The sequence below is a fragment of the Diorhabda carinulata genome, chromosome 4 (genome assembly GCF_026250575.1).
Source record: "Diorhabda carinulata isolate Delta chromosome 4, icDioCari1.1, whole genome shotgun sequence".
Classification (NCBI taxonomy): Eukaryota; Metazoa; Arthropoda; class Insecta; order Coleoptera; family Chrysomelidae; genus Diorhabda; species Diorhabda carinulata.
The window spans coordinates 5,781,313-5,799,563 of record NC_079463.1 but is presented as its reverse complement, the minus strand read 5'-3'; the positions used below and the strand labels follow the sequence as shown (position 1 = coordinate 5,799,563).

General features: G+C 30.0%; 4 protein-coding genes across 4 annotated transcripts in view; 2 read left to right on the top strand and 2 right to left on the bottom strand.

Moving 5' to 3' along the window:
* The window catches only part of LOC130892654 (organic cation transporter protein), a 31,911-nt gene extending 29,397 nt beyond the window's left edge, over positions 1-2,514 (top strand). The window contains exons 8-9 of the mRNA XM_057798175.1: positions 124-293; positions 1,634-2,514. Of these exons, the coding sequence (XP_057654158.1) occupies positions 124-293; positions 1,634-1,799 (336 nt within the window). The 3' untranslated portion in view covers positions 1,800-2,514. The remainder of the gene's footprint in view (positions 1-123; positions 294-1,633) is intronic.
* A 1,373-nt stretch (positions 2,515-3,887) lies between these two features.
* Positions 3,888-10,630, top strand: LOC130892809 (zinc finger protein 142-like). The gene is made up of 3 exons (XM_057798446.1): positions 3,888-4,324; positions 4,382-4,692; positions 5,500-10,630. The coding sequence occupies exons 1-3, from the start codon at positions 4,028-4,030 to the stop codon at positions 6,749-6,751; spliced, it is 1,860 nt and encodes a 619-aa protein (XP_057654429.1). The 5' UTR covers positions 3,888-4,027; the 3' UTR covers positions 6,752-10,630.
* A 657-nt stretch (positions 10,631-11,287) lies between these two features.
* Positions 11,288-13,769, bottom strand: LOC130892810 (vacuolar protein sorting-associated protein 29). The gene is made up of 4 exons (XM_057798447.1): positions 13,326-13,769; positions 13,082-13,273; positions 12,709-12,944; positions 11,288-11,871 (listed from the first exon to the last, which is right to left on the bottom strand). Exons 1-4 carry the CDS (start codon positions 13,326-13,328, stop codon positions 11,754-11,756), a joined length of 549 nt encoding a protein of 182 aa, XP_057654430.1. The 5' UTR covers positions 13,329-13,769; the 3' UTR covers positions 11,288-11,753.
* Positions 13,770-15,219: 1,450 nt separating this feature from the next.
* On the bottom strand, positions 15,220-17,999 carry LOC130892603 (UBX domain-containing protein 6). The gene is made up of 6 exons (XM_057798082.1): positions 17,528-17,999; positions 16,856-17,010; positions 16,556-16,801; positions 16,345-16,502; positions 16,161-16,290; positions 15,220-16,082 (listed from the first exon to the last, which is right to left on the bottom strand). Exons 1-6 carry the CDS (start codon positions 17,895-17,897, stop codon positions 15,813-15,815), a joined length of 1,329 nt encoding a protein of 442 aa, XP_057654065.1. The 5' UTR covers positions 17,898-17,999; the 3' UTR covers positions 15,220-15,812.
* Positions 18,000-18,251: the final 252 nt, after the last annotated feature.

The following is an 18,251-nucleotide window of genomic DNA, read 5'->3' as shown; positions in this document are numbered from 1 at the left end:
AAATTTTATAAAAGCATTTTTCAATAATTACTTTAATTACCTAAACAAATCAGTTATTACATATTACCAAATATATTCTGTATATTACAACATTTTTTCAAATTTCCAATTTTTATCCTATAGGCTAATATATCTACTTCTCTTCCATTGTTAATTCTGGGAGTGCTTGGAACGTTAGGTGGACTATTGGCCCTATTTTTACCTGAAACTCTTGATCAAGAATTACCACAGACACTACAAGATGGAGAAAATTTCGGTTTAAATCAAAAGATGTGGGACTTCCCCTGTATAAAGTGAGTATTCATTCTCAAAATCTCGTAATTTACAGCAAATAGTACATAAAAGAGGGAAAAATCAATGTAGAAAACTATTAAAACAAAATTCTATTCAAACTTATTACATGTTGACAATGTACAACATCTTCCAAGGATTTTCATAATAGCACAGCCTTTCATCGACCTTTGTCAATAGAAAGTGTCTGTGAAACTGCAGACCAAACTAAGGCTTTATCTAATAATATTACTCCCATCCTGAGTTTTCGACAGTTTTCAATAAGAGATTTATAATCATAATTGTCTTTCATTCCTAGATGTGATTGAAAAAATATTTGTAATCTTCCAGTAGATATACTTGGTTATTTATAAAATGTCTTTTTCTTAAAAGTTCAAGATGTACTGATAAATGTGATGAAGTAAAACTCACTTTCTTTAATCCAGCTGGGCCCTCTAAATCATTTTTATATTCAAGAAATGCTGATATTCTGTGGGTCTCAGTAATGGACGTGGATCCTGGAATTCCTACTCGAAGAATTTTTGTTCTACTCGAAAATGATATATCTCAAACGAATAAAACTTTTTCACGTTTAAAATGATAATCAGATTCTATTCCTTGATATTTATTTTCACGAAAATATCAGTTACAATTTTCATATTCATTAAATGACCACCTACAAAGTTGAATTAGTGAAATTAGAACTTTGGTCTTAAATGAATCGATTATCATTCTAAATTAATATTCTCCCCTGTGATTTATAACCCTAGTAGCTGTTCATTTGTAATAATTAATGTTACAATTTCAAAAAATTTATTATTTTAAATGTAAGTTAAATTTTTTTCTTGTCTTAACAGTGTTGCATGTTATAGAAAAAGGTGTTGAAAATGTAAAATGTGTAAAATATCACCTATCCTCCAATACAAAGTAATTAGGCTCCTTTATGATAACTTTACAGGCCTGTATTTTAAGAAACAGTTAACTTATATCTATAAAATGTCACGTTGTCTTAAGTATGTACCAATAGTTATGCCTGTGCCAAATTTTGAGAAAATCTAAGATGGGGAGGCTTAGTCTGTTGAACTGATATGGTATGACCCTTTGTAAACTATATCTTGACAAAGTTCTGTCTTCTATGGATATTTCGCAAGTTTTCAATATCAAATTTAGAATTTGTTTTTCATTCTTGGATATGGAAAAGAAAATATTTGTCATCTTCTAGTAGGTGTACTCGATTATGTCTTTTTCATAAAAGTTATAAAATATCTCAAGCTGTGTTTGAATGAATTGATCTTATATAGTAAACGAAAAAATGACTAACTTAATTCTCAGTAAATTATATAACCGTTAAATTTATTTGTAGGAAAAAAGAAGTAGAAGAACCAATACCTGAAGTCTACAGAACAACCTCAGTTAGACTTTCCACTAGATCATCTTTTAGGGGTGAAATAAGATCTAGTATACTGAACGGGGGTTCAATCAGATCTCGAAAACTAGATAATTCAGATAATAAAATCTCGAACATTTAAAAAGGAATATTTTCCTGTTAAATTTGAACTGTGATTAAATATTTCCTCTTTGACTAAACCAAACAGTACTTAAATGTTAAGTAATATTCGTTTAATAATCCAATGTGCCAAAAATTGTCGTTTTGATTTTATTTTTATTTATTTACGTTCTTAGATTAGTCTCTGGTACAATATATGAGTACAAATTATATCCAGCTCTTCCTAATGTTAAAAAATTAATTTTATATAACATACGACGAGATATCCAAAGGGAAATTACTCAGTTGAGACGTAATAACGTCGAATACTAGTCAGTAAAACACCCTCTTCTTGCAATTGCGGATGACAATATCAAAAAAAAGGTCGATTTACATCACGCTCTTCAGAGGGGTTGTAATTCAATATTCGTCGAGGCATTAGCCAGGAAAGTAGTTGTTTTTCCTTCTTTTTCAGCATAAAAAATATGAAAAATATGGTGGTCCCAACTTCCAAATAATAAACTTTCAACTTTTAAAATATTTGCCATAAAAATTATGCAAGTTGTGTTACATTTTGTTCTATATCAATTTAGTCGAGAGGAAATTTATTATCTCCTTGGTACAAACAGAATTATCTATAAGTAAATCGAATATAGTATTACATTGTTACCACAATATTTTTAATATTCAATTCAATGTTTTTAACTTGTGTCTGTGTGTGATATGTACATAATTTTAAATAAACGATTTTAGTATTACTTTGTACGATTTATTTAACAAAATCCTATTTTTAAGCGATAGCTATAGGCACATTTTCAAGACAAAATGTGATTACTGCAAGAGATAATAAATATACAAGAAAAAATCTTATAAACTAATAAAAAATTGACGAAAATAAAATAGAAAAGAAGAAATAACGTACAGGAATGATAAAGGCACATACGCTACAAACTCAACATGCTCTGGAGCGGACGCCTTTCACTTTTTTACGCGCTGATTTTCGCTGAACGTCAACAACATAACCTCTCTTTTCTAGTGTAGTTTGTAGTTGCCTAACCGTCATAAATGACTTCTATGAGTGAAAGTCTGATAGAATTTGTACGTGCTCATGAGTGTTTACATAACAAATAGGCGGTTGGATCCAAAAAAACTAAAATTTGGCAGAATATAGGGAATAATTTTCCCATTTTAATATTCCATGACAAAACTGGTGACTAACTTCCTGATATAATCGACAATTAGGTTTTCTTATTGAATGTTTGTTTAAGCCTCTGCTCAATAAGTTCAAAAGTTAATCATGTAAACCCCAATTCATTCTTCTATATTTAAAAAATTCGTCTGGATCTATTTTGTTCATTTTAAAATGTGTTGTAGTAAAGTAACTGTAGATATCACTATTCAAATTGAGGGTCTCCTATAATACATTATAAATAATTCAAAATCGTTGATCAATGCTCAAATATCTTTATATACGTGCACATCATTTTCGCGTTCAACCTGAGCACTACTTTAATCTATCTACTCTATTCTGATTGGATCTTTAATACTAACTATATGTATAAGATACTTACGAATCAGAAGCGAGTAAAGAGAGTTGGAGAGAGGTAAGCCAATGCTCTCTGTCTCTCTTCCAATAGTACAATTCTACTTACATGCCACTCCCTATTGTTAATATTACCTTTATAGAACAGCAGGAGAGTTTTTCATGTGTTACTAGAGAGATATTAGTAAATTGTATTATTTATAATTTCTATCATATTATATGAGACACAACCATTCCATATCCAAAGAAATATTCCAAATACTTATTTAAATTTTTAGAAAATAAAATTTTAGCTTTGTCGCTTTGTAGTATGTTTATTAATTAAGACATTGAGTTATATTCGTTGGTGAATTGTAAGATACTGTTGTTTCTGTTTACTCATGTGTAAAATTATTTTTCGTGATAATACATTGTTTTAAGTATCACAAATAACTGTTTACGGTCGTACAGACCAATATGATAAGGACCATAAAAATGATATTTTATTTTTCTCCTTTGTTTTCAAACGATAACATTTTGTATGGATTTTTCTCATTCAGACAAATAGATCGACTTCTAAATAAACGAAGTCCACAAATTGGTGAATTTATATTGACATTTTACTAACATGTCAAATTTAATTTAATTTAACCTCTAAATTGCTACTGTCAAGAATTTAGTAGTATTTAGAGGATATGATTATATATTTCTACTATGTAACATGACAATAAGAAATATTTAATAGCACTATGAGGCTAAAATCAAAAAAGAGGGTAATGATGAAAATGAAGAAGGTAGCGACTGCTCCTAGAAGTACATTCTTAAAAGTAGAAACCAAAGAGGATATTGTACCTAAAAATGAAGTCGAATCTGACGACGAGAAAAAAGAACAAGATGTTAAACCTTCAACAAGCATATCTACAAATCCCACTGAAGTTGAAAAAAGTCAAATTAAAATTTGTAGATTGTGCCTAGTATTTATAGACGATAAAGTTATACCACTAAGTAAAATTATTGCCATGCTACAAATTGTACTTCCAGAGGTTGTAAGTAACGTTGATCTCATAAAATGTAGATATGTATATTCAAAATGAGTATTTTAGGATCCCAATATTACCAAAGAACCCGTTGTATGTCAAGTTTGCTCAGATTTTCTAGAAAAGGCCTCAAATTTCATGATAAACAGCTTAAATGTTGAACAGAAAATAAAAAATTATTATGAGCTAGTCAAATGTGAAGAACAAATTGATTTGTTCAGTGTATTGGAATTTGCATTTCCAAAAATTGAAATGGAAAGTGATGTAACAAAAAAACAAGAAAGTGAAGCAACAGATTCAAATTGTCTTTCTATAAACTCGGTCACTCCAACTGAGGAGAAAGGAGAAACTGAAATGACCGAAAATAAAAAACCTACGTAAGTATTATCTTATATTGATTGAATTATGTGAATTGCATTGCAAACTGGAATTTAACAAAATAAATTATGAAGCACAGACAAATATTATGCTAACATATTTGAAGTTTACAGTCTTTCAATTTTGTAGAAAATATTAAAAATTTCTCAATTTTTGTATTTGTTTTCCATCTAATTTTTTATTTAGTGATTTGATGTAGTCCATCAACACTGTCATATATATTTTAAAACTGACGCCACTAGCTTGTCCTAATTTTAAACATATGTGAGAACTGGGCACTCATTGATAAATTAGTTGTGTAACTATACTTATTTTTTAAATTCACTCTTATCATTATCAATCGAAACAGCTTTACTGTAATAAAAAATAAATTACATATTGATTATTTTATAAACTATATAGGTACTTTTTAAAATCATTTTAAAAAGGAGTACCTGATAATTAGTGTCCAATCACTAGTGACACTTTAAAAACTTCACCTTCTTAAGACCTTCCAAAGGGTTTTTATTATTGCCTGCCAACAAACTTATTCTTAATTTATTTGAAACTAATAGAAATGCATAATTCATATTTGGCAACTTCTTTCCTTTATACTGAATACAAAATTATATTGTCATTTTACAACAGATAAAGAATGTTCAAGGTGTTAAATATTTAATATTCTGTGCCCCAATGGAGTCCCAAATAATTATTAGATAAAAATATAAATATTTATTTAGAGAGTGTTTAATCTATGAAAAAAGATTTATCCAGGATATATTCAGTTAGTTTAGGTGATTTATATATATATTTTTTATAATTTCTAGTAAACTTCAAGTCCGAGCCGACTCTCATGGTATCACATACTACAACTGCCCGTTATGTTCTTTTAAAACAAAATACAAATACAGTATGAAAATTCATAAAGATATGATGCATACTGATCCAGATGAAATTGTTCTTTACTATTGTGCCATGTGTACCTTTAAAACGAAACATAAACGGTACCTGGAAACTCACATGCTAGTACACAAAGACCCAGAAGACTGTGAAATGCACAAATGCAATGTTTGCAATTTCAAAACGAAATTCAAGAGTTACCTAAAAACGCACATGCTCATACATAAGAGTCCAAATGAAATACCAATGCACAAATGTGAATATTGTAGTTTTAAAACCAAACACAAAAAATACTTGGATACACATATACTCATACACATGAATCCTGATGATGTACCTATGCATTGCTGTACTATCTGTGATTTTAAAACCAAATCGAAACCATATTTGAAAACGCATATGTTGACACACAAGAAACCCGAAGAAGTTCAGATGCATCAGTGTGACGAATGCAGCTTTAAAACAAAGTTCAAATATTACTTGAACAGACATATGTTGATCCATAAGAACCCAGATGAAATCCCGATGTATCAATGTGATCAGTGTAATTTTCGAACTAGACATAAAAAATATCTGGAAACACACAGTATGATACATAAAAATCCAGAAGAACTCACAATGTATTCCTGCAATCAGTGTGAATTTCAAACGAAATCAAAAGCTTACCTTTTTAAAACCCACATGCAAATCCACAAAAATCCCGACGAATTAGTTTTGCACAAATGTAAGTTGTGCGCATTTAAAACAAGACACAAGAGTTACCTGGAAACACACATGCTTACGCACAAAAGTCCAGAGGAAGTAACAATGCATTACTGTAAAGAATGTGACTTTCGTACAAAATTCAAGCATTACCTCAAGAGACATATGCTTGTTCACCTAGCCCCGGACGAGTGTGTCATGTACAGATGTTGGGAATGCGATTTTGAGACTAAACACAAAAATTATTTGGATACTCACATCTTGTACGTTCACAAAAGCAAAGAAGAAGTGCCCCTACATTCTTGTCAATTGTGTGATTTTCAGACCAAGTCTAAAGGATATTTGAAGACTCACATGCTGCTCCACAGGAGCCCCAACGAGGTAACTATGTATAAGTGCAAAAAATGTAAATTCAAGACTAAACATAAGAGTTATCTTAAAACGCATATGAATCATATGCACACTAGGAAGTTGTAGTTCATTTTTAATTCCATATTGAAAGTTGGTACTTTACAAGTGAGAGTTTCTCAACCAACAACTAAATCCGTGAGCAAAAAAATACCATATAATCGCCATTCACTGGTAAAAAAACTGAACACGAAATTGTATTTTTTTGATGAAATCTTCTTCAAAATGATATAAAATATTGTACCGTTAACAACAAACATGTACATGAAAATTGACATAACAAGTGATAAAGCAACTCAAGCGGTCACCTTGAATAAAGTGAGTCTGCTCTTTCCATAATTTACTGTGTCCAACAAGAGCAAAGAGAAAAGTGATGAGCAGCTGGACGATAGGAAGAAGACTTAAGGCAGCTAATCTTGAACCAAAATTGTCAGCTACCAGCTCCAAATTAATCCTACCTCACCGAGCAGCTCGTCTACCATTTGCCAGATAACATGTTAATTGGACTGATGAACAATGGGGCTCCATGGCTTTTGGAGGTTTGGAAAGGCATTCATTGGAAGCAAAAACCAAGTTGGTTTTGAAACTGGTGATGTAGCGGGGGGATTAACAAAGAACCGATACATAGAAGAAATTTTAGGGGATCATGCCGTTCCCTATGCCTAATATAGGACAATGCCCGTCCACATAATACAGATACTGTTCGGTGGTATTTACAGGATGTCAAAATTGTCGCTATTGGCCAGCGCGTAGTCCGGATTTAAATCCTATCGATCATTTATGATATGAACTTAACCTCAAAATAGGGCTCACTGAAGAATGAGATAACATCGAACAAGATGGAGTAAAGAAACTTATTCTATTCATAGAAAAGCTATAGGATTTAAGCTTTTATTTTCTTTACTGTTAATCATAACCCGTTTTCATTGTTTAAGATTTCTTTTCGTTTGATATTTTTTCTTTTGTTAAAAAAATAACTCAATAACAACATGACCACTCATTATAAAGCTGAGACTAATGACTTTGAGATGCTAGAATCTGAAAAAGAATGGAATCTACAGATTTTCCCCTAAACTTTTGATTTTTTGCTCACGAGTTTAGTTGGTATTTCAATTTTTTATATTGGATACTCAGAAACTCTCCCGCCAAATGCAATTTACTGTATTAGAAGTAATTCCATGTACTAATTCACCACAATCCAAAAGTTAGGTCAGTTTTTGAGATAAGTTAATTTTTTTGAGAAATTTTTAACAATACACTATAAGGTTCTTGTTTTCACTATTTTCAAGAAAAATCAAGTTGTTAACCAGATTTGTTTCGTTTTTAAAAAATTGAGATTTTTAACGAGACAAATACTATTAAATTGATGACCATCATTTGGTTATAGACATAAATCTAATCGTTTACTGTAAGGATTGTCTAACCATTCAAAAAACTTTTCTATAGATTAATACAATTTTGTTATGGAACAAATTAAAATCACATGGATTGAAATGGGGCAATTTGACAGTCCGATTGCCTGTTCCTTCTCGTCTTAACCAAAGAAAAATTCAAAAGTATGAAATATTTCGTTCTGTGATAAATGTGACTAAATAATTTTAATTTATATTTGTGCAGCTATTAATTCTTTGCAATGTTTAAACTCTAATTATCTATATTTACTTTTTTTAAATATTTCTTATTTCTTCAAAAATAAAAATTAGATCAAGAGCTTTATATAAATAGATAAAAAATTATGTCAGTTAGACAAGAAGGATACAAATATGTTCAACAAAAGGAAGGTAAAACAAATCCATTATTATTTATCATAGTGTTAGATGAAAGAATAAAAAGAGAAAAAAAAAACAAAGTCTGGAAAATCAGAGACGTTATAATTTAGGATATGCTATATACAGATGACATAATAGGTAGAAGATGAAAATAAATGAATACAAGACTGACAATGATAATATGCCGAAAGGAGAAGAAACAAAAATAAAACAGGTTAAGAATTTTAATTATTCTGGCATGTCATTACACAAGATGGAAGATTAGTACAAGAGAGGACTGGAGCAACTGGAAGATTATTCAATTCGATTAAGACACAGTTTTTAGCCATGGAGTAGCTGGACATAAAAAAATATGGTAGGGAAAATGAGGAATATGATGACAGAAACAAAAAACCAAAAAGACAGGATAGGAAAGAATGGAAACAGCTGTGGAAAGAGGAGTCTACGCAATGACTCAACACTAACAAACCTAACAACTGGAAAGGTGGACAAACGGGATTAAGTAATATAATATGGCTGACAATGGTAAATTATACATCAAATTGGATCAAGTTCTATCTAATGAAATATCTTTCCACAAAAACAATTGTTTCCTTATATAAATCAATTGAATTGAATTTTAATATTTTTATTTCATTGTAAAATTTTGTTTTTAATCTACAATTTTATCAAAATGTAATTATGGGGTTGAAACCCTACCACCGAAGGTGAAAATTGCCATAAATTACCCCAATTCCTTGGTGAATCGTTATTTTTTAACCAGCGGAAACTAAAACACAGCGTTGTTACTCTTATTATGCAGTGACATTAAAAAAAGGCTTTTAAACACCTCTCATTACATCTTTTAAAGTACTCAACAGGAATAATGATTTTAAGTTAATGGTACTGAATAAAATAAATGAGGGAATAATATTTGGTATCTTCTATGTCATTGTACTATTTTTAAATTACCTAAAGTACTAGAATTGTACGAATCGTCATTATCAAACAAGCATTATTTTATTAAAAAGTGTCATTTATAAAATATATTTTTGTTTAAAGTTCACTGATTTACCGATGCAATGTCATCTAATTCAACCATTTGGTGGTAAAACGTGACACTAATGAGGTACTCGCATTTTTTAAAAAGTGTTTTTTGTTCTTGATATAAAATAATGTCAGAAAGTAAATATTTAATTGAAAATTGCGAAAATTTCAAATTTTTAACTACATGAGAAAACGATTCTCATTAGTTTTTAGTTGTGACGTCATAGGTTTATTAAAAACATTTGTTGTCTGCTCGATGATCTCGAGGTTATTGTTGCCGGCAACGTAGCGTGTGCTGTTATAATACAGTTTTTGTATTTATTGGTTACGTATAAATAAAACATTTTTCTATATATAAGAATAAAGTGGATGAACTTTTATAGGTAAAGTTCTTACAGTATTACATAATCACGTTAAAAATTCAAAACATAATAAATTTAATTATACCTCGCAGGATAGTCAAAACGACCAACACTTTCAAACCAATTTTGGTGTAGTACATTCGAATTTCTTGGTATCATCAGGTGTTTTAATCGTGGTATTTTTACATCCGGGCTCAAAACACGATTTATATACCATTTTTTCATTTTAATCAAAGTTTTATAATTACGCAAATTTTAGAATAACTCGTATTTACTTTGTATCATATGCTGAGTGTTTATTTTATACCTATGACTTCACGCAATACGGCGACTTTGCTGAAATTTTTGAACTACCCACAAAGTTTTTGAATTTCCAATACTTTTTTTCCTTATAAATATTGATCCAAGAATTAAAATATAAACTATCCAAAACTATTTTTTTCTCAAACCATTCAAGTACCCTATTTAAAATCTACATGGACAGTACCTTATATTGTTTAATTTTAAATACCGCTTATATCAGCTAATTCAATTTGCCATTTAAAAAATTAGAATTTTGTGTGTTGCTATTATAATGTAGTACTAAATATGTATGTGTGATAATTTGATTTTCGTTGTGCCATATTTTTATATTTTTTTAATTTATGTACAAAATATATAAACAACGTTGAAAATTTTTAATTGTTTAGAACATTGTAGAACTATATTGGATATTTATTTAAAGCGTTTTATATGTATTGTATGTCGTGTACGTTTTTTTTTATTTTAATAAAATGATTATAAATTTGAAATATTTTTTTAAACACCTTCAATTTTAAACATAAACTCCAAACAGGTAAAATGTTGAGACAAAGCCGCTACACTGCTCGCTTCGACGCGACCAAGTTAACTGAAGTTTAAGGGCTCTGTTACCCCCGAAGAATCCATATCATAGAGAAGGAGCTTCGGCCAGTTTTTTTGAAACTTGGCACAATGATAGTTTGAAGCAAGCAAATGAAAAGTCTCAATGGGTCGTCAATTAAGGCAAGATCAAATAGTTCCAGTCACTTAAGAAAAAGTTGAACATTCATGGTCATAACATTTACTTCATAGGCTATTTTCGATAGTAGGATGTGATTTTGGAGCTTCATGGCATTTAAGACTTTAAAACAGCTTTCTTTGAATTATGCCAAGTTTAAAAAAATTCGCCGAAACCAATTCTCCTTCCAAAGTACCCTCGGTCACTTCAGGGGTAGTTTTGAGGAGGTTTTGGGGTTTCGAGTCCAAGGAGACTTTTTATCAGTTTGCTTCCAACTATCATTCTGTCAAGTTACAGACCTCTCCTTGGACTCTTTAAGGGAAAGTTCTGGGGTTTCGTGCCGATTGACTTTGAATCAGCATGATTGATCATTATATATATAGCGTAGAACTTGTAACAAATATCTTCTGGTATAATAAATATAAACATATTAATTTTGATGTTTTATTGAATACACATGGAATGTAAATTATATAGTTGTTGAAAAATTACACCTATATAACACATTTGTTCAAAACATTTTAAATCTGTGTTGTGTTTTAAATTCTGAATGAGAAATATAGTAAACCAAAAAATGTTTTGACAATATTTACAAACCACAGTTAAATAAGCACTAAATAATAATCATGGATCAGTAAAATCATTTTCAGGGAAAGTAAATGATTTGAAAATAATTAAAGTTACAACTGCAACCATGGTATTACTTCCCACATTGTGAACATGCCTTAAAAATATATAAAGAATCGTAACAAGTTATGCAATAAAGAAAAAGTAATTACAATATATTGAGCTTATAAATTGATCTGTTAATTTGGAATAACAGCATGCTTAACAGGGAAAACCAATCAGTTTACATAAAAATATATAAATAAAATAATACAAAAATATATAAAATATTAGTTTTTCTTATATTCGATCCTCTCAACTTTAACATCTTCTCCAACTAATTGGTACACATAGGTTACAACCGTTGTGTTTTGTATATCCATTAATACAAAGGATGGTGTTATTGAACTATAAAAATTAAAATCAATCAGTAAATTTCCAATTCCAACATTATATTTCAACTTTATGATTTCCAATATATATTTTGATAAATGTTTTAATGAATCCTTTTGAAGTAAAATTTTTTGGATAACAAATTGTTACTCAAGTTCTAACACCACAGTAGGAAAAAATTCGTAAGTTTGAGAAAGATCTTTCATTTGATAAAGAATTGAAAGACACTTCGTTCCAAACATTCAATCCAATATTTATTTCATAAATAAATATAAATTCCAAAAATTACAAATAATTTTTTACTCTTAGAACTTGACCCGTTCATAAATCCAAACAATATGTTGACCCTCAGATAAAATGGATCTAGTTTTTAACTTACTGCTCTTCCTTAATACTCGGTAGTAATTTGAGCAAGTATATTTTATATATTGAAGTCAAACTGATTCATTTCTTTTAAAAGTAAAATTAACAGCAAAAAAACTATAGTGACAAGCTGGAAGAGCTACAGAAACGTGAAAGAATATATAGAATTCAAAAATTGCTTATCTATATCTAAGTTTACATTTAAGATCCACATATAATTCAAATTAATTAAATTTACAAATTACATGTGGATCTCATGACTGTAAATGTGTTTTTCGTTACTAACAAGTATTTCCAATACCAACATCCCTCAGATTTTTATCTACCTGTAACTTTCAAAAACACCTACCTCTTTGTTTCAGCTCAATCCTTCAATTATTTTGTGCATGAGTCAATTTTTGAATATGCATGTTTTTTGTTAATAAATGAACAAGTTTAAAACCTCGTATTTCCAATACTGTAAGATCAAATGTATTCACGAATACTTACGTTTCTAATGCATTATATGCTCCTGTTGCTGAGCCAGGATTAATATAAAATTTATTCTCATGTTCATATGCTTCAAACTTATGAGTATGGCCCGATATTAAAATATCTACATCTAATTGTCTTTGAATCAATGCTATGGATTCTGGATCTCCCCATGGTACTACTTGATGACCATGAGATAATCCTATTCTAAATTGGCCAACTGTTACTACTTTTTGCTCAGGATAATTTAAATTCTACAATTACATTTTGAATAATAAATATTTGATTCATCCACTGACTTTTTTGTCTACAACTTTGCTCGTTTTTTTATTTTTTTAGACGAAACATAATATCAAGTAGCTAAATTGGAATATCATGTTTATAAACTTACATCATCAAAATCGCCTCGTACAACATGCACATCGCTAGCTAATGTTTTTAAATAATCATAGGATTCTTTCGTACATAAATTACCAGTACATAAAATGTGTTGTATCCGCCCTGGGACCAATAATTTTTTAAATTTTGCAGGTAAACTACTGCATCGATGAGGTATATGTAGATCACCCAATACTAACACAAGCTACAAAAGAGTAAGATGTGAAATTTATTAATAAAATAATGTCATTAGTTACCATTATGATAATATAAAAATAATTCTTAATTATAAATCTATAAACAAATGACTCCCCCTACTTTACAATCAAATACAATTATGTATTTCTACGTTAATTTGTACATATTTAGTAATACAGCGTTGCCAGAAATTTTTGACGACCTTCCTTGAAATGAGACTTAAAATTACTTTAACGCTAGCTAATGCATGAGCATATAAAGCCTCGAGTACAAAACTATTTAATCTTTTCAATTTTATATATGGAATTAAATGAACGTAAGAAAATATAGATTAAGACTAACAAAAAAAAATAATAAAAGATAAGGAAAATTTTTAATTAATAAAATATTTTTAACTTGGGCCCAATTTCACTGCCTAGGGTAAAGCTGGAGATTAAACTACGATTTGAACTCTAGTTAAAACCAAGAATAGTAAGATTGCTCTTTTGCAGATGACAGTAGACAGACATTTTTCTGTCAGATGTCATAATGTTTCCAATATTTGTTTTAAAGTTGAATTATTTAAGAAAGTTATCTGACAATAAACTAATACTTTTGCTTAACCTTGAGAAAAGATACAAGGAAATGTTTTCGAAAGAAACACAACAGATTTTTTAAAAAGTGGAACAATTTAAAGATTCCCTCTAGAACGAATAATTTTTCGTTTTCTCGGCGCGTCGACAATGCTGATAATTCCTTCATGATCATTCGTTGAGTTCATCGAATATAAATTGCAAATCTTCAATAATTTTACCAAAACCCTTTGTAATATTGTAGAAATATATACAATATAAATAAGTTAGGTTCAGATCCTCCATTTCATGTTAAACTTAGGTTTACACCATCCCCAGACCTTCGCTAACGTACAAACCGTGGTTTGTCGGTAAACGCCATCTATAATACATAAAAAAGCCGATCTCTGTAGTTTAAACTGACGTTTGAGATTTAAACTTGTAAAATTGGACCTTATATGACCTATTATGTATTGAAAAATATTAGTTAGGTTGTACTCTGGGTAGTCTTATTATTAGGTTTAACAACGTATTTTACTAAAAAACTAATATATGAACGACTTTAGATAAAAATTAAAACAACACTTACAAAATATTCATTTCATTACTAACGATAGTGAAATAACAACAATGGCACTTCTTAGTTTATTTTGTTACCTAAATATATAATTTTGACTTCAATCCTTCAGTAGTAGAAACTTTAATTGAAAGTCCTTCATATTAAAGGGAATATTTTATGGAGCCGACAACAGTGTAGTTAACGTCATACGTCGAAAATTTATGTCAAAATATCATAAACATACGCTCCTTAGAAATAAGTAAAGTATTCTAAGGTTATAGAAATTGTAATTACTCTGTCTCATGTAAATTAACCTTCTTCTACAAGCTAAACATGCTATGAGCTTGAGTTCTTAGCATGTTTAGAAAAATCAAAAACCCCATGAATTAATAATTATCTATGACTAGATTTTTGTTTTTCAGTTTTGTACATGTATTATGAATTAAAATACTGCTACTTCGAAAACTAGTTTCAAATTAATGATCAAAAATTCCAAAACCTTTTTATATTCACAGTTCTTAGGTGTGGGCGGCCGTTGAGCACATAGGCCTGTCGTGCCCCACTTGATGTTACCAAAGTTCGATGTCCTTTGAGAAGCCGATCAAGCGCTTTGGCTTGAACCCTTTGATGTCGTTAGGCAGGACCTTTATATATTGTTCTAGTCAATTTTCTAGTGCTTTTACTGTCTGATCCGCTATTCCAAATTTGGAAAAATACAACAGATTAGCGATCTTGTAAACCGACTTTCATTAAAACATTTTTCGATTTTTGTCCGAGTTTTTCGGAAAATGAGCCACTGTGTACCGTTCAAAACTATTTAAATAAATAAGTAAAACATTACAATATTTTTTCTAGGCTTTATTTTATAAATAATTAGCTTAACAATAAAAATGTACATATATTTTGTAAAAGGAAAATATTTCTCATGATATAACAGCAGTTTTGATAAAACTATTTATATATAATTTTAATAATCTTAAATATGTTTTAATAACAAAATACAGGAGATGTTAAACAATGTAATTTGGGTCTGGTTGCCAAAAACAGATCATATGCAACATCAATGCAAACATAATCAACAGGACAGTTCGACTATCTCAGTAACTCAATGTAATATTTTATCAAATGTAACACATGTAAAAGTTATATTATTTGGTACTGCTCTGAAAACTATAGTATAAAATACTTGGTTCTTTGAGATCACAATTAACCAGGTTTCACTGTATATAAAAAATTAATCATGATTTCCAAAACACCGATTATAATGGAATCAATTTGTATAAACAAAAATGACAAAAACTAATAACCGACACTGCTTAAATGTTTTCATTGAATCCTGTCTATAAATGCTTCATAACGGAACGAAAAAAAATCTGAAATCCTTCCCTTTTGTAAAAGAAGCTATTTAATAATCAACCAAAAAATCGAAGTTTACTTTACATCGATTGGACTAGTAACATAACTTCAGGTTTAAGATAAGCCGTGTTACCAATAGCTTTGAGATCATCTTCGACGGTGGGATCCCACTGGAATAAAAGAATAGTGGCGGGGACTAGACGGAGATCCACTAACGTACTTTTTTTGTCACCTTCATTCAGTTTGTGACCTGTAGGGAGAGTGAGAAGGAAGGGTAAGCCTTCATGTTCCAGATTTTCTTGAACAAATTCCAATACCTCAGAGTACTTTTCATAAACGGAAAATGTCCCCTGAAATTACATAAACTATTGAAGCCTGTACATTAGCATATCTTTTTCCAAATAAATTTTTAGATGTGTAATACCAACCTGCAGATACAGTCCATCGGGAAATCTAATTCTGATAAGACAAAATTTATATTTTCTGATTTCTCGAATTTCGTCTTTCTCTCTCATTGCTTTAGTTCTTAATTGCATTTGCTTCTCGACCTGTTCAGACCTAAAAGCATGAGTTAATGTACCCAAAAGTTTACCACAACAGTGTAACACTCACTTTTGTTGCCTTTCTTTTTTCAATTCTTCAACAGTTAAAGCATAGAATTCTTGTGGCAATTCTATTCTATTTGCTGCTTGAGCTGGAGACAAAACTTGAAGATTTCTATCAATTTCCAGCTCAACTCTTTCTTCTGCTTTTAATGTATCTCTTAAAAACTACAAATAAAATAGTAATTACAAAATATAACATTGCCACATGTCTCAATTACCTGTAACGTCTCCAACCCATCAATATTCTCTTTTGACCATACTAAGAATTCTTCTGGTGTTCCATTATGTTCTAATTCTTGTTGTCTAAAACCAGCTGCTTCTAGAAATTCTATAGCACCCAAAACTGGTAACACTTTATCACAAAAAGTCGCATTGGAGCATCTAATTTTATGAAATTTGGTTTCTTCTGGGTTTGCTATTATGTTGTCCAAATATCTCACTAATATATTCACACAATCAGTGATCTGAAATACAATAGCCAAAAATATTGGAAATAAATTATAATTTTTATACAGTACCTTTGTTCTAACATAATTGCAAGAATATATTATCAATACAGATGTCATTCCCTTTTCTTCTTCAAGAGTTTTAAACAAAAACTCTTTAATTTTCACTTTCCATTCTTCTTTGGTCAATATTTCATCACTAATTAATGGACATTTGTAGAATACACCTAACAAAAAAAAACACAAATCTTTTAAACCCATGCTAGAATGTACTATCTATATGTTATTACATAGTTTCAAAACCTTGTATGATGCTTTTTTTACATTACAATCACACCATCAATTTTTTTATGAAAACATCTATCAACACTTCATTTAAGGAAGTCTTCTACCATCCTTTGATTGCTTCTCACTGTACCATGAGCTTTTTATAATATTCATTTCATACATTATGTTGTCAGTTTGAGTTTAGGTACATGATACAACATTATATCACAAAATCAATGAAATAACTTCACAAATTAATTTGAAACTTATATAGATTTATATTAGAGTAATTCATAGTGGAATATTTGGCAGCCATGGCCAAGGCCTATTTGCCTTTTAGAAGTCGACTAGAACCTTATGACATCAGTAGGTAAGCTGCAAGGCTTGCCCAAGTACACCACAAAATTTTTCATCTTGAAAATATATAGTTACAAGCTACAATTCTAATCCAAATAACGTCAAGTAATTTTCACTTACCTTTCACTGCTAAATGTTGAGAACACTCTATTTCATCCCCAACTTTTGTAGAAGATCTTGGTACCTGTGGTTCATCTTTATTTTTACTTTCTGCCTCAAGTTCTCTTCTCACTTTAGCTTGTATAGCTGCGAATGATGTATTGAAAGCAGTATCTTTCTTCTGTGCCTGAAGTCTAACCATTGCAGCTTCCGCCGCTTGTCTTGCGGCATCACTAGGTGCCACATTACTCGGAGCATATGAACTTTTGTTTTGTTTACTGGGACCTATTACTGTAGTCGATGAATCACTCAATTTATGTCCTGGACCAGCTAACTTAAATTTAGCGTCTGCCTTTTTTTTGGCAAAGAATTTTTTTATTTTGTCTGCCATATTTTTATACTAGATTTTTAAATTCGTGGTGTATGTTCTTTTGGTAGTTTTAACTTAGATACACTGGCTTTTAATTCTTCAATTTCTCGTAAAGTAGCTGTCAAAAATTATATTGTCATTTCCGTTTGAAATATTTAAGAAAGTACTTACGGTTGATCATGAACCTTTCGCATATAGATTCTCCGTAACGTTTCCAGATTATTAAAATCAATATTAAATTTAATAATATCAAACCACATAAAATATGAAATAATTTCCACTGAAAATCGTCAAAGATATCCCCAAATACTTCGAAGTGTGTAACAGTTTCTGTATCACTTATGAATTCGAAGAAATCTTTTGTAAACAAAATAA

Coding starts and splice junctions, on each gene's coding strand:
- LOC130892809 (XM_057798446.1), top strand. CDS start 4,028: ATGAGGCTAAAATCAAAAAAGAGGGTAATGATGAAAATGAAGAAGGTA. Junction 4,325..4,381: donor AAATTGTACTTCCAGAGGTT/GTAAGTAACGTT, acceptor TGAGTATTTTAG/GATCCCAATATTACCAAAGA. Junction 4,693..5,499: donor ACCGAAAATAAAAAACCTAC/GTAAGTATTATC, acceptor TATAATTTCTAG/TAAACTTCAAGTCCGAGCCG.
- LOC130892810 (XM_057798447.1), bottom strand. Junction 12,945..13,081: donor TACGAGGCGATTTTGATGAT/GTAAGTTTATAA, acceptor ATGTAATTGTAG/AATTTAAATTATCCTGAGCA. Junction 11,872..12,708: donor GCATATAATGCATTAGAAAC/GTAAGTATTCGT, acceptor TAATTTTTATAG/TTCAATAACACCATCCTTTG.
- LOC130892603 (XM_057798082.1), bottom strand. CDS start 17,897: ATGGCAGACAAAATAAAAAAATTCTTTGCCAAAAAAAAGGCAGACGCT. Junction 16,802..16,855: donor GCAATTATGTTAGAACAAAG/GTACTGTATAAA, acceptor ATTGTATTTCAG/ATCACTGATTGTGTGAATAT. Junction 16,503..16,555: donor ATGGGTTGGAGACGTTACAG/GTAATTGAGACA, acceptor TTTTATTTGTAG/TTTTTAAGAGATACATTAAA.